Raw genomic sequence first — 23,073 nt, 5'->3', positions numbered from 1 at the left:
GGGGTCTGAGATATCACTGTGGTGTGCTGATGAGAGGATTTCCTTGGTAATCTGATGCAGGGATGAAATCTAACCCCACAAAGTCCTAACCCTTAAGAATTACAAGAAGCTAGGAGAAGTCATTAATTTAATTTAACATGTTAACTAATTCATTTCACATTTCTTGAGCAGCAGGCATTCTACTAGATGTTTCATGTTAAAAAGACACAGCTCCTATAGCCAAGAAGATTATGGCCAAACGGGGGTGACAAAAATGCAAGAGCATCTGCAAGTCTGAAAGGCTCAACTTCTGTGAGGAGGTGATGCCTGGACTAGACCTGAATCAGATCAAGGAATTTACCGAAGGGTTGGATGAAAAGGGAAGGAAGAGGGTGGTGGCTTGTGCAAAGACCCTGAGGCATGAGAGAATACAAAACAGACTGGAACACAAAGGGATCAGGGAAGCGGGGAAAGATCCTGAAGGGCCGTGTATGTCATGCTAAGCAGACTGGAGTCATTAAAGCACTTTCAAAAGGATATAACGTGATGCAATCTGACACTGAGCTTGAACCCCCATATCTCGACAATTTGCCAAGAGTCACTTCTCTTTAAAGACCATTTGACACTGTTTTCTTAAGACGTTCATATTCTTGATGGAACTGTCTTTCACACCAAGCCATCCTGCTTTGGCCTCAGTGGACACAGGTACCGGTATGCTCTTACGGTGCTCCTTCTTGCTTTATGCTCTCATCCCTTATAAATGCCAATGTTAAACACAGGTTTTAAACTAACTTTTCTACTGTGGCAGCCACCTAACCCCACCTATCCTGGAGATGGGGAGGAGAGGGGAAATTCTTCCCTTGGGTCCTCCTAGTTAGGCACATGCTCGACCCTCCTCCCCTTTCATGATCCAGTAAATAAAACTGAGTAGCACCATGAGGAAAAATGATATAACAAGAAAATATTATTTGGCTGCTTTAACTGTCTTGAACATCACAGTCATAAGATTAGCAAAGAAATTGTAGCTGCCAAAATGAATAGAAATAGACATTAGTTATGCAAGACAAATTATCTGACACACAAACCTTATTTCATTGGGAATTTCTTCTTCCTCCTCCTCTTTATTTTTGCTTCTCCAGTAAAAGAATGCCCCTAAAATTAGTGCAATGCAAAAAATGATAATGACTGCACCAGTGCCAATGGCTCCAGCTATTAGTCCAATGCTTCTGGGCTGGGCTGCAAAATATATTTAAGGTAGATTTAAAGAACCAAAAGAGAAGCGAGAAAGAGAGAAATGGCATATACACATGCAACTTTATAAACTACCATAGAATCTTCTTAAAATGTACAAAATTGCCTAATGTAGTCCATCCATATAAAGCGAAACCTCAGTTAACTTTCTGTATCCCCAGTCGCTGGGACTAACACACAGTAGGTTCACAGACATTTACTGAAGGAATGAACCTTACATGGCTCAGTGTTTCAGGAGAGCAACACCTAGAGTGGAGCAGGAAAAGGATGCTCACCTGCCTGATTGGCCCAAAGGAACCCTGGCAATCGGTGGGATAACTTAGCACCTCCTCCCAGCCAGACCACTCCCGTCTGCAACGGGTATTCAAATAACCCAGAATTCTCCACTAAAGAGAAAACTTCTGCACTTCTTATTTATGACCTGGCCACCTAACAAATAAGGAGATGTAAGGGATACAGAGAAAATGCAAGGAGGTCTTGCCATGGCTATAAGATCCTCACAAATTTTTATAACATCTGTAGTACTATATAATCAAAACTGACTTGATTCTAAGGATCCTGAGGAGAAAGACATTTTGTCATAAAGAAGATGTCACATTGCTGAGGCTGGAAAGTATACTAATACATTTATAAAATATTTTCTTTTTTTTTTTTAAAGATTTTTTTATTTTTTTCCTTTTTCTCCCCAAAGTCCCCTGGTACATAGTTGTATATTCTTAGTTGTGGGTCCTTCTAGTTGTGGCATGTGGGACGCCGTCTCAGCGTGACTCCATGAGCAGTGCCATGTCCGCGCCCAGGATTCGAACCAACGAAACACTGGGCCGCCTGCAGCAGAGTGCGCGAACTTAACCGCTCGGCCACAGGGCCAGCCCCTAAAATATTTTCAATAACGATTAAAACCGAAAGAATTTCTATTTCATCTTTGAACAACCTAAAAACAATTCAGCAGAACTCTTCATTTCCTGGTTTGACAGAGACCTTGGCGTCTCAGACCCAGAGTGGACTCAGAATTTTACATACTTACGTGAAATAACCTGGAGATCCAAAAGACAGCTGCTAGTTCCAATGGCATTAGAAGCCACGCACTGGTACAAACCTGAGGACAGTGCGCTGATGTTGCGGATGGTGACTGTCCCCTGGACCTGATCTGTCACAAAAATAATAATCAAGTAAGGATTTAGGAGAAAAAATATGAAAACCAAAGAAATTAGCAGAAGATAAGACTATAAAAATAGACAAACACTGAAGAGCTATAATAGCTGTTTTTAAAAAAACTTTTTTGGTTCATGAATGCTAAAGACTAAAACCATGACATCACATTAAAGACTGGAGCTACAGAGGACTGTCCTAATTAAGGGCAATCTTACGCCTTAATCTGCAGATTAGTGAGAGGTCCTAAATGTTAGCAGCCTTCCCTGAGGAAACAGCGGCTAACGCCTATCCTAGAGAATTTACGATCAGTAACACCAAATTTTAATTCTGAGGAAAGGCAATAACATAAAGATGAGGTTAAACTTATTACAATAATGTTCACTTCACAGTTGATGGAAAAAGTATCCACTCTGTGCTCAAGGGTGCAGACTGTTACTCCCAACAACCATTATAACTGTCTGTGTAAGTCCAGATTTTCCAAGAAGCAGACACCAAGACAAGGTTTACCAGAGGAAATGCCAGTAAAGGAAGCAGAGAGGAAGCTGGAGAAGGCAGGCAGAGCCTCAGACTGCAGAGCAGGTCTGGCCCCTGTGAAGAGGAGCCGGAAGGAAGGAGGGATCAGTAGGGAGCATCTCAGACTGCAGCACAGTGTTATGGAGGGTCCCCACCAGGCTGATGGGGAGTCCTTGAGCCGACGTCACCTGTTAAAGGAGTCCCGCACCTTGCAGGAACCGGCCTGCATTAGTAGCCCCAGTGTGCCCAGTCACTGGTTGGGAGCTGCCCAGGTGAAGCAGTGGCGGATCTTGGAGGAAGCAGCTGGGGCTGTCAGTCAATTATGTTCCCCACAGCAGGAGATCTGAGCAGTACATTTGCAAGGCCACCACATCGATATTCCCAAGCAATGTTTCAGTAGTTCACATTTTAGTAATTCATCAACATTAGCATAGTTTGATTATTTATTCCTTATAAATAAAATGTACATAACTTATAGTAATCATAAAAATTAAAGTTAATAGTTATTACTATGTACCAAGCATTGGCTAAGCTTTTATATATATTATCTCAATCTTTACAATGACTCTATAAGGTTCTATTATCATTAATCCCATTGAATAGATAAGGAGACTGAGGCTTTTGATGAGCAGTAAGGTTACACAGCTAGTCATCAGATTTGGAATTGGATGGAAGGCTGTCCTCCCTCTAAGCTCTGGGCCTCACTGCCTCCCTTAGGCAGAACAAATTACATCCAACCACCTGAACCACTCAGAAGGGCTGCCAATCTAGGAGTCAGTGGAAACGCCTCCTGATGGCACATTTCCGGCACCAAGTCCGTGTATTTCTGGGGCCATACTTGGAGCTCTCTCTACCCTAGGCTCACTATTTTTACATGAAACTGAGACTTAGTTACCTCATCTGCTGGCAATCTTAATTTCTATCTAGATCAAAGGCAGCAGCAGAGAAGAGGTATCAGCAAAAGCAGACCTGACCACAGCAGGCATGCGTTCATTCATGAGGTCATTTAACCAATAAATATTTATTGAGCACCTTTCTGTGTATGAAGTGATTTCTGAGGATGGTGAGACCATGATGAACAAGACCAACCCAGGGGCTGGCCCCATGGCCGAGTGGTTAAGTTTGCCTGCTCTACTTTGGTGGCCCAGGGTTTTGCCAGTTTGGATCCTGGGCACGGACCTAGCAACACTCATCAAGCCGTGCTGAGGTGGCATCCCACAAAGCAGAACTAGGACCTACAACTAGAATATACAGCAATGTGCTGGGGGGCTTTGGGGAGAAGAAAAAAAAAAAAAGATTGGCAACAGATGTTAGCTCAGGGTCAATCTTTAAAAAAAAGAAAAGACCAACCCAGCCCCTTACCTGAATGAGACAAGTAGGCAAGAAATCACAATAAACGGGTTAATGCCAGCACTAGTGGATACAAGGTGCTGGGGTAAAGGAGGGGCATCTAATAAGGGTGTACGAATTCTGAAAGATGTCCAGACATCACCAGCCCTCCTGGTTATCTCTCTGCCTTTTGCCATAATATAGTGGATAGTGTTAATAAAGGACTGACTCATCAAACCCACACTGGAATTAACTTCAATAGACAGGTCAGGGACAGGAAATTTTTTTTTTGCTTTGTTTGTATTTTTTGATGAGAGCATAAAGGTCAAACCCATATTATATGGAGGTCTTACTTAACCAGAACACAGTGCTTGATGAATTTGGACATTTGCATTGTATTGCACACGCCCAAGTCAACATACCTGGTGGTTACTTGTTTCCACTTGTATATTCCTTTCCTTAAAACAAACAACTCTGTGGACGCCTTTCAGTGAATTCACTCAGACACTTGGGCCAGGCTGGGGGGAACTGTTTTCTCCTCCTCTGTGTCCTATTTGATTTCCCGGGCCTTCATCAAATCCCCTCCTATGCATCCCAGCACCCATATCCCCTAGAGCTGGCACTTACCCCACTTACCGCAATTTCTTGCCTACTTGTCTCATTAAGATAAGGGACTGGGTTTGTCTTGTTCATCATCATATTACCATCCTCAGAAATTATCCAGCACACAGAAAGGTGCTCAATGAAGAAATAAAGGCGCTACGTTCTCTTTAGTGCCTGCTGTGTACCACAAGCAGCGTACTAAGAGCTTTACTTATGTCAACAAATCTTCACGACAAGCTTAGTTTTATATTCCCTACTTTTCAAAGATGGAGAAGCTTTGCGATTTGTCCAAGATCACCCAGTACACAAGCAGCAGCAGTCTGCAAAATCAGGTCTATCCGCGTCCAAAGCTCATAATCACCATACACACATACGGCTTTCCAGTAAGGCACTGAAAACCACAATAGTCTACAGGGTGCATCTATGGGAAATTTCCTAACCATGTGATAGTCCAACGCTGTTAGTACTGAACTAAGCCATCAGCCTAACTCCATCTTCAATGCATGCCCTCATGTCATCACACGCGAAAACCATAATCTCTGGGCAACCAACCCCAGAATTCCACACACTGTGGAGGTGGTGCTTTCCTAAGCCCTGAAATTCTAGGAATTTGATCAGCTCACACAGAACCAGCAATTTTGTTAACATTTCCGTAGAGATAATTTGGGAAATTTTTAACAGCTGATCTAAGTGGCATTCTGGCATGTAGAAAGAGGTAAACTTTAAAGATTCTTGCTTTATAAAGTTATTTTTAAAAGGCGAAGTCACTGTTCTCCCCTTTGTCTCTATAGATGCAGACTCCTCAAGTAGACGGATGTAAAAACGTCTTCTGAACCGAGGCTGACGTACCATGCTAGACCTAACTCAGGATGTAATCAGGGAATGAGGCAGACGGCGTTGGCAAGAGGGGATTTACCAGAAGCAGAACAGGGCTGCCCATGTGGTCAAGGCCAAGTGGAGACGGGAGCATGCCTTCAGCAAGCCCCAGACTGTTCCCAACCACAAGCATGTGGCTCTTTCTGACACAAGATGGACTTAAGTCCTCAATCTGTCACTTCACTTGGCCTGCTCTGGCACAGAAGTAATTTGTTGAAATGAAGTTAGGGAATAAATGTTCTTTGGATCTTCTTTCTTTTAAAGAATAGGGAAAGTTCAACTGCGTGGAACTACAGTTTGGGAAGCACAAATGACATCACACCCCACCGTTTCAGTCCACAGCAACACTGCAGCCCACACAAGCTGTGCACTTGCACTAGAAAGTCCTTCCGAATCAGAGAGAAACACATATAAGTGTACACTCCACTTCCACCCTTTCTCCCAGATCCAAACCGCCTACAAGATGGTGCACTGGCTGAGAGCATATGTTCTAGACTCAGACAGCCTGAGTTGGAACCTGTTCTACCACCTACTAGCCATGCGTCTTGAATGTGTCACGTTCTCTTCATCTGTGTTTTAGTTTGCTCATGTGTGACATGGAGCTACCAACATGCCCCCGCCTTCTAGGTTACCGTGAGGATTAGATGACATAATGCGTGTAGCAAGCTCATGACAGTGCCTGGTGATGTGTCCATATGGGAATTCCTTCCTGGCATTGCTTTGGAAATTTGTCTTTTCCTGAATCATAAGAAAAACCAGTCAAGAAATTGGGAAAATGTCAAATGCCTCCAAATTCCCAATAGGTATTAATGCTCAGGATTTGAGGTTGAGAGATAGGAGTTCCTAAATCATAAATTATTATATATTTTTCGTATGATTTATTTATTTTTAAATAATAATGAGTGACCATAATAATAATAGTGAGTCATTTCTTATATAAAAGTTTCAGAAGTACTATGTGGAAAAAAATAATGAATGCATGATTTATTGTTATCTGAAGCAATATGACAAAATTATTTATGTCAATGATATGCAAAAAATGATTGCAACCTGATACATTTGATAATAAAAAATAGTAAAAAAGGGAACATCAACACAAAATAAATGCCAAATTAAAATCTATGTAAAAATTCAAAGATAACATCAGGAATTCTAAAATAAAATTTGAGAGGCCGGCTCCGTGGCTGAGTGGTTAAGTTCGCACGCTCCGCTGCGGCGGCCCAGGGTTCGGATCCTGGGCGTGGACATGGCACCGCTCATCAGGCCACGTTGAGGTGGCATCCTACATCCCACAACTAGAAGGACCTGCAACTAAGATATACAACTGTGTACAGGGGGGTTTGGGGAGATAAAGCAGAAAAAAATAAAATAAAATAAAATTTGAAAACACTATACAGCATTAAGTGAATTACCCAGTAGCCTTGATCTTTGTTTCATGCCAAATTTTCCAGACATAGGACATTTCATTTCATTTTTGTGTTGATGTTGGTTGAACTAAGATGTAGACGGAGAAGGGACAGGGGAGAGAACCCGTCCCCATTAAGAGAATGTCCAAAGCGCCTTCGAGGCAGATGTTAGGACAGACGTTGCTTCATATTAGCTCATTTCCTTTATTTAATGATGAACATATTTTGTCTGTTTGCCCTGATTTTGGTTTTGCCATTGAAACAGATACTACTTTTGCCAATTCAGATTTTAAATCCATTTCTGATTTCATGTCAGTGTATTCCACAGCAACCTTCCCATCTTCCTCTCTTTGCCTTTCTGCTGTTAAAGTATTTACAAAGAACTCAAGTCTATAGCAAATATTCAAACTCTGGAAAACACCAATGAACATTACTGGGCAATATTTGAATAATTTAATATTTGGATCCCCTGGTATTAACAATATTCTACAGAATCACACACCATGCATCAAAATTACCAAGCTAAGGACTTATTTTGCTTCTAAAACTTATTTCTTAGAATACCACCCATAGCATTTGTATAAAATATACTATAAAATATGTATAAAGAGATTAATATTTATTTGCAAGAATGACTCACCATTAGCAACAAAGAGTCATGAACACACACTCCCAACATGGCAACAGCTACGAGCAAGCCTGACTGATTGGCCTGTGACTGCTTCTCTCCTACACGCTTCTGTCCGGCTCCCAGAAATGTTGACTCTGAGTGCTCTTGTTTTTAACTTGACATCAACAGATTCTTTAGAATCAGTATATTTCTATGTTGATTATTAAGCTTTAATCCTCAAAGGAGAATGGTACTTAGTGCCTAAGAAATGTTACCTGTTACCATTATAATTATTTTAGTCACCATCCAGAAGTCCCAGAGGACTATTAACTCACTCACTACCTTCCTCAACCAAACCTCTAAGTATTCTTTCTCTAAGTTACTATAGTTACTGTTCATTCAATGGCCTAAGACAAGAATCTGAATGAACCTTCACACTTCGCTGGGTCCCAACATCTAATCAAGCCCCATGTCTTGTTGATTTTGCCTTCAGTCTCTCTTGAATCCACCCTGCCTCCTGTCCCTTCTCCATCCCCACCACAAGGGCCTTAGTTCAGGCCCTCATCATTTCTTGACGGAGCTGCTATCAAAGCCTCCCATCTATGACCCAGCTGCCAATCTCTCACCTTGATTGCTGAAGATGTTTCTAGAATGCACATGTGGATATCTTCTCTTGCTTCATAAATGCCACTGAATACCCACAGTCTCAAAGACAACATCCACACTCCTTGAATGTTATATAATGCCTTTCACAACCTGGACCTGAACTTGCCAACCTCCTTTCTGGCCAAATCCCCATGAATCTTTATGTCAGCTTTATAGATCTTCTCACTTAAAACTGTTACACTTTTACACTGGCAAGATTTTATTTACACATATGCTTCCCTCTATTGATAACACCCCCTTTTACCTGCTAAAACTGCTACTTCCTACTTTAAGATCGTTTTCTGCTCAGGAATCTCTTTCCCTATAAAGTTCTTCCTAGACTCTTCAGGGGGAATTAAAACTTCTATCTTTTTAGTTTTACAGCACAGTAAACATTTTTATAGCATTAAACCTGTAGTACTATAATTATCCCTTTATATCTGTCCTCCATTGACAGTGAGCTCTAGAATGGAGATGCGTCTCTTTATATTTATATTTCTCTACCTTCCCCAACAATCTACCCTGAGGTAATTGCACAGAATAAGGGTTGTGCCTGTGTGTTTGCACATACACACACACATACACACCTATCTAAAGAATGGACAAATGTATAACCAAGTGAACAGAGTTGTGATAATCACTGGTATTTAATTTTTTAAAGAAGGAGGAGTACTGAGCATTGCCTGGGACTTGTTTATGTCAGAAGGCAAAAAGCAAGGGGGGAAACCTGTCTTTAGTCAGAATAACATCTTGATGAAGACAAAATAAGCGCCTGTTTATTCAGCAACTTAAGTGGGTGAAAACTTTGTTACTCCCCATGAGAGAATTATGGAACCACTCTCACTGGGAGAGGACTCGGCAGTGGCAGTTCAAGGAGGAGAATCAAGGTCCCTGAGGCTTCCAAGCACGGCGGGCGAATGGGAGTGCTGTCTATCACCAGACCTTGGGCAAACCTGGAATCCTCTCTGGGTTTTCTCCCCTGTAGCTTGACAGTGTTGGACCGTGGTGATATTTAAGATACTCTCCTGCTCTACCTATGATGTCTGTACAAGGTAGTGCACAGAGTTCTCAAGCAAGCAGGAGAGTTTATCATCTCTCTTCACCGTATTAAATTATGAAAGGATGAGGACAACAGAGGAAGTCCCAGGAACCAAGAAGGAAAAATGCATAATTTATAAAGAACACTCAAATAATCAGTAAAAGGCATGGGGAGAGGGGAAGTTAAGAAAAATCTCGGTAAATAGAAAACAAAATAAATAAAATAAAATATTAGAAATTAATCTAAATATATCCATAATCATAACTAATGTAAATGGATTCAATCAATCAGAGGATAGAGGCTCTCAGATGGCAGATTGAAAACCAAACTAAATCCAGATACATGCTGCTTATAAGAGATAAACCTAAAATATAAAGCACAGAATCATGAAAGTAAAGGAACCATAAAATAGAAACATATTAACAAGAATCAACCAAAGGAAGCTACTATAGGAATTTTAATAAGTTAAAATAAGGCAAAAATGAATATTAAACATAGAGAATCACTGAGATGTAACAAACGTGCAAGTACCTAATGACATGGGCTCAAACAGATTTTTAAAAATTGGCATAAGTGCAAGAACAAATTGACAAATCCAGAGTCCTACTGTGTGATTTTTAAAAACACCTCTTTCATAAAATAATAGCTGACAGATAAAATATTGGTAAAGATATAGAATACTTGAATAATACAATTAACATGTTTCATATGAGAGATATATATTCCTATCTCCTAGTACCTGCAACTGGACACAATAGCTCTTACTACTCTCCGCCTCACTCACTCCACTCCAAACACGCTGGTCCCTTTGCTGTTTATCAAAAACACCAGGCGCGCTCCTGCCTCAGGGCGTTCATGTGGCTGTTCTCTCTGTCTGGAACGCTCTCCAGCCCTCAGAGTCACATGCTGCCTTCCTTCAGCATCTCTAAATCTTTGCTAGAGTATCTTCCTCTCCATGAGGCTTCCCCTAAGCATCTTGCAGCTCCTCAGGCCCCAACTAATCCATTTTATCCTGATCTATTTTCCCCCATAGAATTTATCGCCTTGTAACAAACTCTGCAATTTACTGATTCATTATGTCCGATCTCTACCCACTAGGATGTAAACTCTACAAAGAGAAAGACGTCTATCCTGTTGATGGATGTATCTCCAGCACCTAGAACAGTGTCTGGCACCCAGTAAGTGCCCAACAAGTATCTGGTGAATGAATGAATGAAGAAAAGAAATTAATACAGGTATATAAGAGGATAGATATGGTTTTATAAAGCTGGAATTAGCAGATCAAAAACATAAAAGAGGAAAAGCACAAACAAACAGAATTAGGAATGAAAAGGGGAACATAAATACAGTTTTAAAATTCACAAGAGAGGGGCCGGCCCAGTAGCACAGTGGTTAAGTGCACATGTTCCACTTCAGCACCCCCGGGGTTCCCTGGTTCAGATCCCGGGTGTGGACATGGCACCGCGTGGCACATCATGCTGTGGTTCGCATCCCACATATAAAGTAGAGGAAGATGGGCATGGATTTTAGCTCAGGGCCAGTCTTCCTCAGCAAAAAGAGAAGGATTGGCAGCAGTTAGGATTGTCAGCAGTTGGCTCAAGGCTAATCTTCCTCAAAAAATAAAATAAATAAAATAAAATTCACAAGGGAAAAACAATACTAATAATATAAACACCAATATTTATCAAGTGCTTATACATTCTAAACTTTTTACATTTAATCTTTATTCCACCCCTGTGAAGAAGTTACTGTTACTGTGTCTGTTTTACATATAGGTAAACTAAGGCACAAGGTCACACAGCCGATGATTCCTGGAGCCAAGATTCCAAACCACCTCCTCTGATTCCAGAACCTGCACTTGTAAATGCACTCTTCTGTTTTCATATAGAGAATACTAAGAACGAGTTGATGCCAATATGAACAAAGTCGGACAGAAGAGACATTTTCTAGAAAAATAGAAAAGATACAAAAAATCTAAACAAACCTACACCATCACAGAAACTGAATCAATAGTCAAAAATCTACCAATAAAACATAACAGCAAGGCAAAGCTTAATAGGTAAATTCTACAAAATCAGCAGATAATATCCATCTCATTCATACTGTTTCAGAGGATAGAAAAGGAGGAAAAGCTGCCCAACTCATTTTATAAGGCCATGTGCAGTCTGATACCAAACTGAACCAGGACAACAGAATACAAAAAAAAAAAAAAAGGTCATTCTCACTTATGATCACAGATGGAAAAATTCTATTAGAATATTAGCATACCAAATATAGTAATAAATTAAAAAATAATCACAATCAAATAGACTTTATTCCAGAAATGCAAGGATGTTTTAACATGAGAACATTTATTAATGTAATTCACTTACTGGCATTTTGGGCTGGATATTTCTTTGTTGTGGAGACTATCCTGGACATTGTAGGATGTTTAGCAGCATCCCTGGCCTTTACCCACTAGCTGCCAGTGGCACAGTCCTCCCAGCTGTGACAACCAACATTTCTCCAGACATCGCCAAACGAAATTGTCTCTGTTGAGCTCCACTGGTGTAGAGCCCGGCAAACTGTGTCTCATGCACTGTTTCCTCTTACCGGAACCTGGGCCAGTTGTACAGGCCTTAGAAGCACAGACCAAACTGCTACATTTGGCTTCAAAGAATATCAACCTTAAATATAGTTTTCATTTATCTTAGAATTCAAAATGGTTATATGCTAAGAGGACAACACTAAATTCACTTTATTATTCCTCCGTATGAAAATGGAGTGTACCTCATGGGATACTGGTTCTCCATTCACTGAAGTATCCACACATAAATTATATAAAGAAAATTTTTTAGTTACTTTTATTTTGACATAATTGTAAACTTACAGAAAAGTTGCAAGGATACTACACGGAACTCAATATTGTATATCATCTACTCAGATTCAACAGTTGTTTACATTTTTCCCTATTAGGTTTATCATTTTCTCAGTAAATATAAAAATATTTTTCTGAACTACTTAAGAGTGAGTTGAAGACATTATGCCTCTTACCGCTAAGTACTTAGTGACTATTTCCTAAGTACAAAGACATTCTTTACATAATCACAGCAAAATACCAAAGTCAAAAAATTTAACATTGATACAACAGTATTATCTAATCTACAGTTTAAACTCAGCTTTCACCAATTGTTCCAATAATGTCCTTTATGGTTCTTCTTCCCCTATCAAGATTCTAATCTAGGATTTTTTTTTTGTCTTTTCCCAATTTATTTGACCATGGACCCACTTTCCCCCTATATAACTGTGGATTCTTTTTCTATTTTTCTTTATTTCTTGAAATATATTTGACATACAACATTGTGTAAATTTAAGGTGTACAATATATTAATTTGATACATTTCTATACTGTAATATGATTCCCATACTGTAGTGACCTTCATTGAACGTAGTTGTTTTAACTCCTTAGTCTCATTCAATCCGGAACAGTTTTGTCTTCAGCTTGTTTGATGTTTCCTCATGATTAGATTCGGGTTACGTGTTTTTGACAGAATAGCACAGCAGTGATGTTGTATCCTTCTCAGTGCATATATCAGGAGGCATGGATATCACCTTGTCACTGGCAATGTTCACTTTAATCAGTTTGTTTCCAATAGTTCTCTGCACTATAAAGTTACCATTTTTTCCTTTGTAATTATTAAGTAATTTGTTGGACACACTTTGGGGCTATGTACATATCCTGTTCCTCATCAAACTTTTGTCCACTATTTTGACATGGATGATGATTTTATAACTCCATCATTCCTTCTACATACATTAGTCAGCATCCTACCATAAGAAAATGCTTTCCCTTCCCCCCCCCCGCCGACTTATTTATATCTATCAGTAGGGATTCAAGAGTTCTCATTTTACTCAACAGATTATGTATTTATTTTAATGTTCAGATTGTCCCAGATTTGTCCAGAAGGAGCTCCTTCAAGCTAGCCCCTATACTCAAGGACAATTCTAACCCCTAAATATTATGTCCCTGTCACTAATTGGACTTTCGGGTGCCCTCCCTGGTGCCAAATATTCTTTTAAGAGAATGCATCCTGAGTTTATATTAAGCAACTGCAAACATAATTAGAAAGTAAATCTTCTGAAAAGATCTAAGTTATTTTGAGATTATATGCTGTTTTGAGATCCACTTTATTAATGTAGCTATCAAGAGGTAAATTTAAATTAAAAATCTGACTCATTTAATGCATGTTATTATAATAAATAAAGTTATCCAAAGTAATTCTGATAAGTGATCCAGAGTTTGAAATATACAAGACAAACATTTTCATCTTTGGCATTCGAGTTCACGTTTATAGGCAATGTACCAAAGAATGTTCAAGTTGCAAAGAAGACACCAAACACTTTGACTGATATACAATTATTTAGAAATAAGGAAGTATGGAAGCCTCTTTCCACAGATATTGCTTCACTTACATACAAACAACCACTTTTAAATGTTCATTTGTAATTCTAAACTCAGCCTAATATTTCACAGAAATGTTATAAATAATAGAAATTTAATGCTGATACACAGGACTGTGGCAACGATATTGTTTAATCCCCCTATTTTACAAAGAGGCAACATAGGCCCAGCGAGGTGAACCGTCATCAAACTAGTTACTGGAAAATGTGGAATTTGAATATGGTTTTCAGGATTTCAAAACAATAGCTATTTTAAACACGCCACTTACAATGATGAGATTAACAAGTTAGACCACAAAAAAAGCTATTTAGCCCATAGTGTGGCTGAAACATTTAGCAATGAAAAATCAGTAGGGAACAAGAGTATTGCAGTAATCATTATTAGAATAACCCAAAAGTTACTATGCTGAAAAGAAGTTTTTTTAAATCATTAATTGGGGGCAGGTTAATTAAAAGATGATGGGAAGGGCTGTTAATATTCCTGTTGGGCTTCTTAAAGGAAATTTACAGGCTCTTAAGAAGCTGCTCGCCAAGGTTCTTTATTTCATCTAACTTCACCACATCAAAAGGGCTTTCCTTCTCTGTGACAGGCACATACCGTCAATATGATTCAGCTTCTCAGGCATAACTAAGGTTGTCTGGGACCTCTCCATTAACTGCCAGCTCTTTAAGTTAAGATACGTAAACCGGCCCTGAGACGGCTACAAGACACATTTTCTGTATCAGAGACAATGCAACACTCGAAGCTGCTAAATTTTATTTTCTTGACATAGAAGATTTTACAGACAATTCTCCCTCATTTTATTTCATAAATCTTCCTCAGTTTTTCAAGGGTGTTCCCTTTAATATCAAATTTAAATAGCTGGATTTACACCTAGAAAACCATCAATGATACTCACGCCTCCTCCATCTTCACCCATCTGGTGAGATTAACTCCTGGATCTCCCACGAACTACGGCCTTTTCCTGTTCCCTTTGCCATCTTCCTCCTCTAATCAGACCCCAGGCTGAGAATAGGATGATTAACCCCCTCATGACCATGCTGATGTTTCTCACACTAAAATAGGCAGCTGTGCCTCAAGGAGGAAGTGGATCCTCAGTTGTAAACGTCAAGGATTACCTTACAGTTACCAACACAAAGAAGCTACCCTTTAGCTACTTTAAATCTGCACTATCACGGAACAGAATTTCTGCATATAGTTACCACTGAAGGAGATACACTGCACAAAGGCAGCAATTAGAAGAGAAAGGAAATGTTTTATTCTCTTGAAAGCTGAAAACACAAAATGAGCCAGATGGCATTTTCGGCAGTTACAAATACAGTGTGTTATTTTTCAAAATCTATTAATTACTTTGTGAGTCTCAGAATCAGAATTTTCCATGATAACTAATTAAACGGGTAAAGCAACAGCGTACATACCCTGAGTGGCTGTTGGAGGTAGTTTGAGGGTATTGTCTAACTTCTCCCACAGGTAAGTTGGTCGAGGAATGCCTTCCTCTGAGCTACAGAGCAGGATGACATCGCTGCCGATGTCCTGGGATCCTTGGATTTGGCAGTGTGGGGCAGAAGGGGGAACTATAACAGGAAGCAGAAGCAACAAAATACACATTTACTGTAAGCCAAATGACGATGGAGGAGACATCAACCGTCAGTGCACTGGAACTCAAGATAACACTGTTTTTGGAACACAAACCAGGAGACTGCCCCACGGGTGAAGGCAGTGGACAGTTATGTACTCTTCACAGGGCATAGGTGCAAGGGCTACAACTTCAGTTGGCAGGGAGCAAATATGTAAGAGGGGCTACATGCTTTGATTATATTTTCAAGGTATCTTATGGTCTTGGTTTCACTCTGCTTCCTCTAAAGAAGAATTCTTAAGATTCTTCATGTCAACATATTGCCTTTAAAAACATTACTGAAAATACCCACATTCAAAGCAGCATTATTAACAATAGTTAAAAGGTGGAAGCAACCCAAGCATCCATAGACGGATATAGAGGAGATATTTCAAAGAAGAACAACCACTTACCCTGCCAGCTACTCTCTGGCTAAGACTACCTGTACAAAGTTCTTTGTTACTTTACAAACGAAAACCAGACAGACCCACTTTATACCAAATTCTGCTTTATGGTGGGGAAGTTAGAGTAAGGTTCAAGTACATCTACTACTTGAGAGTCATGCAGCGGACAATTTGTAATCATTAAGACCATTAAGGACACAAAGGACATGAAACAAAAAATTACTAAAAAGAACACTAAAGGAAGAAGATAGGGATTTGTAGTAAAAAAGCAGGCAAATAAAAACATAAACTAAGCCCATGAAACTAAGTCTCATCTTGGGGAATGTAGGCTGTAGAGTTTAAATCCGAGTGATGACGTACTTGTAATGCTAATGACTTCTCCACGAATGTGCTCAACCCTGCAAAACCAGTGGGAAATGAATACAGTATACAGAGGAGCCAGGAGAGAAAGCGGGTGGGGGAAGAGAGAGCAAGGTGAGGGTAAAGGCAGGAAGAGTAAAAAAAACTCAGAGAATCCTAACTGCTGTGATGGAGTAAACCAATCTCCTCAGTTTACCGCCTTTGACACTGCCGCTGTGGCACTACAGGGGAACCCAAAAAGCTCTTTGAAGGTAGCGTAAAATATAAGATGAATTAAAAGCTTTTCTTCTTCCTTTAGAAAATTAAAAAATAAAAAAAACTTGGATGATGTAGGAAGCTAGTTACCTAACTTGGGGTAGAGGCATTGGAATAATATTAAATTCCATTAGCACTCTGTATTCAGTCCTCAGAGTATTTTAAAGTCTATACAGTTTTAATATATTACAATGAATAGCGTTTCTAGGATAGAAGTCCCTGACCTGCTCCTTAGTTTTCTTATTCTGTTCGAAGACTGAGAGAACAAGGCACCAAGGCTGTAGCACATTCTCCCCCAGAGAAGGAAAAGGCAAGAGTCCCCAGCACTGGTATCCTCAAGCGACTCAGCAAGGGAAGGAAAAGAAAAGCGGGAGAATCTGACAAGGAGCTGGGAGCAGATTCTGAGACTTCAGCAGGATGGAGGACAATCAAGAGCGCCAGCCTTCTCTAAGTCCTTCTTCCGTCTCCCCCAGTGAACTGAGTTTAGCCGCTGCTACCAAAAGCATCCATTTAGAAGGCACTGTTTAATTTAGAGGCAGCAGAATTGAGAAATAAAACATGTTGAGAATGGATTTAATTTGAGACAGTCTAACCGCATGGGATAATGGAAAGAATACTGGTTTGAGTCAAGAGACCTAAATTTTAAGCTAAAGTTTATTTTTGTTTACTGTCTGTCTATGTAACCTTGTGAAAGGTCCTAAATCCATTTGGTCTCAGTATTAAGACCAAATTGATCATATAATTGAGAGTAAAAGGAGGTAATATCAAAATTATGCCAGGACAACGGGTATAAGCCGAGAACCGTAGTGAGCCTACCCAGCGTGACGCACACAGGAAGTAGCAGTACCTATCCTCACAGGGGATGATATTTCTGCTTCGTACTCATTTTAACAATTTTTTATTTATTTACTCTCAACAATCAGTCCTATCCTGTAGAAGCCTAAGAAAAATGATGAGGCCATTTTTGATGGTATTTTGTGCTACCTTTAGGAAAAATCATTTAAGAAATAAGCTTTAGAGAGCCACCTGAAATGGAGAAAGGGCTGGGGAGACTATGTGTAGGAAGCATGGAGAAGCAGAGTTGAGACAAGACAGAGAGGAGAGAAGACAGGGAAAGGACACACGCAGACTGAGAGCATGGAAGGACAGGCAGAAGGAAGCCGCTTGAGAGCAGATCCCTGAGCGCAGCCGAGGTGTGGGGAACATTTCCTGCCACTCACCCAAAACTGTGAGGCCGGTGACCCCAATGTTCCTGCCCCCTCTATCTGGAAGGTTGTTGACCAAACACTGGTAGGTGCCTGTATCTGAGAGTTGAGTGTTATTAATGAAGATGGAGACATTGGTGGCTGGCATGGTGCCTGTAAATCCCACCCGACCATGGAACCGGGGGGCACCGTCAAACATCTGTCCGCCCTGATACAGAATGACCTGCAAAAGAAAGCAAAATAAATCAATTGCCAGTGCACTCCTTCTAGACATACAACAGCAACTATCTGGTAGAGTGTAGACTGCACCAAATGTTGGAAAATTTGCTTTCTAATCTTACAGCTGTCATCAACTTTTCCCTATAGCACCCGTGCACAGGGATCTTGGGTCTAAATTCTTACATACTAAACTGGAATAACACTGTTTCCTTGCTTAGCTCATCAGAATATAAAAAATGTCTTTAATGCTATCCTACTATCACCCCATAAATATTTTATCAGTTCAAAAAATTAATTCCAAAATAAAAAGTTAAAAAATATTAGCACTGCAATTCTCATGCTTACTAGGTCACAAAATGGTAGATCACAGCTATAGACTGAATATAAATGAAAGTCAGAAGAGGGAAGAAGAGTTACAGGCCCATGACTGCAGTTCTTACGTCAATTTCTGTTATCAAAGTTAACCCTCCATGGGAGAGGACTCAGAATGGTGTTGCAAAAAGCCCTCTGGGTTGAGAGTGAGGGACCTGGTTCTATTCAAGCTCCTCCTGCAAGTGTTTGGGCAACTGTGGTCAAGTCTTTCTTTGCCAGTGACTTCTAAAATAATGAGGTTGAATAAAATGATCTCAAACGCTCAGTCCAGTTAGAAAACTTCCATGGCTTAAAGAAATAAAAGAAGCTTCTAAATATACCTATTTGAATTTCATATCAGAAAATTTAGCTTATCAAATATTTTTAGGAAGTAATAAGCTTATTGAAGCAGAAAACCTTCATAAGACAAATAGTTATCTTTGGGAATGGAGGTATAGTCATGATCACAATTCATTAATTTTCTGAGCATTATTTTCTGCAGTGGGTATTATAAATTACAGATCTTTTACCTATAATTGACACACATATTAGGTAGTGGCTTCTATTTTCACGTACTCTAATTTATTTGAGACTCTGAGGATGGCTAATATGCCTGGCTTTGTTTATTTTAAAATACTTATGAAATTAGCCAAATAAATCAAGTACTACTATCTAATGTTACTTCCTTAATATTATCATTATGTTTAAAAAGTACTCTCTCACCCACCTGTTTTAGTGCCAACCCCTTCCTGTTAAAAGATACTTTGCTTTTTCTGTCTTGGTATTTCCTGTCAGCAATGTCTTTTGATAAAATTCCAGGTTCCTACATAAAATTCTCAGAAGGATCCCCTTGACATTTGTCAATTCGAAAAGTCTTTTAAAAAGAGGACAGGCTCTTCTGATAGCTGACTAACAACACAGGAGTAGGACCTAAAACAGCACAGGCACACTGAGAGTGCCACCCTATTCTAGAAATCAAGTATGCACTCAGGATGCTTTCCTACCCACCTCCTCTGAACAGACTACTACTTCAGAGGTAGCGCAGGGTGAAGTGCAAGTACCTGTTCAGGCTGGTTGGCGTTGGAGAGAGGAATGACCATCCAAATGACATTGAGGTTAATGAGGGCCGCGCTGGTGGTGAAAGTACAGGGCAGGACCGCTGTCTGCCCCCGGGCCACCTGGATGCTCCCAGGGCTCTCTGAGACTTCCAGGGAAGCTGCCACACCTGCACAAGGAGGGAGAGGGGGTTTACGTGCTCGCCCTTCCCTGAGAGTCCAAATCCCTTCAGAAAAGGTTTGTGTGCTTTATATCGTCGTAATGTGAACAGACTGACACGACAGTCTTACTAAACAACTGCTGGGAAGGCACTGCATCAAAATAATTAAAACAGCTCATTCCTTTACCTCTCAGAAACTACAAATGAAAAATACTAGAGACTATTTACTCTATTTTGTAAGACGCTATCGGTATTTGGCCAGATTCAAATACAACGTGGGAGATTTCAACTGATAAGGTTTGAGGAAAGCTTGCAATGGTGATGAAGGATGAGAAATAAAGTGAATTTTCTTAAAAGCATCATTACAATACACACTTAAAATTGAATGCCTATATATAAATCTAACAAAATATGTTCAGGATCTATACACTGAAAACTACAAAACGCTGATGAAAGAAATCAAATAAGACTATTACTTAGTCTTATTGGGCAGATATGCAACATTCATAGATTGGAAGTTTTGATATCGTTAAGACACCAATTTTCCCCAAACTGATCTACACATTCAGAGCAATTCCAATAAAAATCCCAGCAGGCTTTTTATAGGCACTGACAAACTAATTCTAAAATGCACAGAAAGGCAAAAAACTAGAATAGCCAAAAGAATACTGAAAAAGAAGAACAGATGTGGTGAATTCACACTATCCGATTTCAAAACTTGCCGGAGAGCAATAGTAATCGATACAGCGTGGCACTAGCATAAAGATAGGCCACCAGGTAAATGGCACAGGTTTTAGACCTCCGAAATAAACCCGTATATTTATGGTCAAATGTTTTTCAACAAATGTACACCACCATTAAATGGAGGAAAGAATAGTCTTTTCAACAAACAGTGTTGGGACAATTTGATATTAATATGCAAAAAAAAAATTAACTCAGACCCTTACCTCACAGCATACACAAAACCAACTCAAAATGTATCATAGACCTAATGGTAAGACCTAAAACTATAACACTTCTGGAAATAAACATAGGGGAAAATCTTTGTGACCTTAGGTTAGTGAAAGAGGTCTTCGATATGTCACCAGGACCACAAATCATAAAAGAAAACAAATTAATAAATTAGACTTAATTAAAATGTAAAAAGCTTTGTGCTTCAAAAGATTTAATTAAGAAAATTAAAAGCCAAGGTAAAGACTGGGAAAAAAAAATATTTGTAAATCATATACCTGATAAAGGACTTGTATATGGAATATATAAAGAACTATTACAACTCAGTAATAAAAAGACAATCTAATTTTAAAATGGGTAAAAGATTGGAATAAATATTTCAACAAAGGCTAATAAGGATATGGAAAGATGTTCAACACCATTACTCATTAGGAAACTGCATATGAAAATCACAATAAGATACTATTATACATCCCCTAGAATGGCTATATAATCAAGACAATACCAAGTGTTGACAAAGATGCAGAGATACTGGAATCCTCCTTCACCGCTGGTAGGAATGGAACATGGTACAGCAAGTTTGGAAAATAGTTTCAGTTCCTTAAAAAGTTTAACATAAGCTTACCATACAACCCAGCAATTGCATTCCTAGAAAACTACCCAAGTAAAATGAAAATATATGTCCACATAAAGACTTGCCCATGAATGTTCATAGCAGCATTATTCATATCATACCTCCAAATGGAAATTATACAAATATCCATCAACCGATGACTGGATAAACAAAATGTGGGATACCCATATAATGAAATACTATTCAGAAATAAAAGGCAACAAACTAAGGATAAATGTTACAACACGGATGGGCCTCTCAAAACATTTTGCTAAGTGAAAGAAGCCAAATGCAAAAGACTAAATACTGCATTGTTCCATCTATAGGAAATGTTCAGAAAAGGCAAATCTATAGAGACAAGAAGCGAATCAGCGGTTGCATGGGGCTAGAGAGGAGGGAGGAGGGGTTGATGTAAATAGGTTCAATGGAACTTTTCAGGGTGATGGAAAACTTCCAAAATGGGATTGTTATGATGCCTACACAACCCTACAAATTTACTAAAAATAATTGAATTTTATACTTTAAATGGGTAAAATTTTTGGAATGTAAATTATACCTGAAGAACACTGTTAAAATTCAAAAAAGAAAACAGTGACTTAGCAGAGCCAACTCCTGGGAAGTCAAAACCAACTGTTATCTCTTCTGAAAAGCATGCCTGCCTGCCTGGGACTACAGAACAGCATGGGACTAACAGGAGATTAAAATAGGTCAGGGAGACCCAAGAAAGAAGGCATTCTAATCATAAAAAATACATTAAGTCCATGGCAGTATCTCAAACTGTTTTATTTTGAAGTGCTATTATCTTGATTCTCCCCCCCAAAAAAAGTGACACAGCAACATACCATAATGATGACAATTAGTTAAAAAAATAAACGTACATCACACCTTCCTTCTACAGAATCTCATGTTCTTCACATAGTCTGATGATGTTCTCAAAAGTAAGCTTGCAGGACAAAATGTTTAAGGAAATAAGCCATCTGTGATAGAACATAAAGCACTTGATAACATCAGGAAAAGTCTCTAAGTTAAATAACATTAGGAAAATTCTCTGAGTTTTAAAAGGGAAAGTTGAAAGAATCTCAGGCATTAACAGGAAAAAAGGGGGGTTATTTGATGATGGAACAGGCAATGAACAGGGGAATAAGCTACCTTGTAGGGTACAAGTGGGTTAGGAGAGTGTATGTGTTACAGTGATTTAATAAATGCCACTGGAGATGTTTTTAAGAATAGGTGTATAAGCCAAACAATGACAAAAGCTCCATCGCTTCATTCTTCGGGTAAAACTCTGAGGAAGAAGAGAAGGGAATATGCCCGCCTTGAACTACACAGGATCATGTACACCCTCAATTCACTAATTTCCAACTGAGCTCATACAAATTTTTAAAAGGAAAAAAATGCCCAATATAAACTAAGAATGAAACAGAAAGATGTAGACAGGAAAAACTATCAAAATCCGGCAGCATTTAAGTAAAGGAAGAGTAGACGCACAGGACAGGGTGGGAGCTGGGGAAACGGTGCAGGTCCGCGGGCAGCCCGTCAGCGTCTGGGGCGGTAGCCGCTATAGAAGACGGCCTTCCGTGACTTCACATCTTTACATAGAGTTAACTCGGAAATCTCAAGGATTGAGACAGCTGCAGAAGAAATATTCTAGTAAGCTGCTTTCAGAACGTGTAAAACTGTGGGTTTGAAGCTGGATAGGTCTAGTCTGAAATCTGGCTCTTTCATCTACTTAGCTTTGTGGCCCCTAATAAGTCAATTTCTGATTCTTCTGCTTCATCTGTAACGTAGGGCTAAAGACTACCATCACATCATCAAAAGGGTATGAGGAGGGCGGGACCAGAGGCTGATGGCTCTGTCACTAGTACCACTACTTTTGCTGGCTAACATTTAGAGCACGCTGACCATATAACGAGCCCACATTAAGCACTGTGTATATACACACACACACACCATATATATATATACCCCCCACACACACACTCTCTCTCATTTAATCCTATAAGGTGTCTGCTGACATTATCTCCATTTTACAGAAGAAAT

At 39.5% G+C, this 23,073-nt stretch overlaps 1 protein-coding gene across 16 annotated transcripts in view; it reads right to left on the bottom strand.

The window, feature by feature from the left end:
• Positions 1-23,073, bottom strand: part of IGSF11 (immunoglobulin superfamily member 11) — a 179,927-nt gene that overhangs the window by 2,845 nt on the left and 154,009 nt on the right. For 12 of the 16 annotated variants that reach the window (XM_023623720.2, XM_005601966.4, XM_070243758.1 and 9 more), the window contains 5 exons: positions 19,315-19,478; positions 17,699-17,906; positions 15,263-15,418; positions 2,255-2,377; positions 1,065-1,215 (listed from right to left, as the gene is read on the bottom strand). In XM_023623720.2, the coding sequence (XP_023479488.2) occupies positions 1,065-1,215; positions 2,255-2,377; positions 15,263-15,418; positions 17,699-17,906; positions 19,315-19,478 (802 nt within the window). The remainder of the gene's footprint in view (positions 1-1,064; positions 1,216-2,254; positions 2,378-15,262; positions 15,419-17,698; positions 17,907-19,314; positions 19,479-23,073) is intronic. The other 4 variants (XM_070243757.1, XM_070243755.1, XM_070243756.1 and 1 more) reach the window with 1 other exon arrangement.

This window comes from Equus caballus, chromosome 19 (assembly GCF_041296265.1).
Source record: "Equus caballus isolate H_3958 breed thoroughbred chromosome 19, TB-T2T, whole genome shotgun sequence".
In the NCBI taxonomy this organism is placed as follows: domain Eukaryota; kingdom Metazoa; phylum Chordata; class Mammalia; order Perissodactyla; family Equidae; genus Equus; species Equus caballus.
Note: the sequence above shows the minus strand (reverse complement) of the source record. Positions and strands in the feature narration are given on the sequence as shown.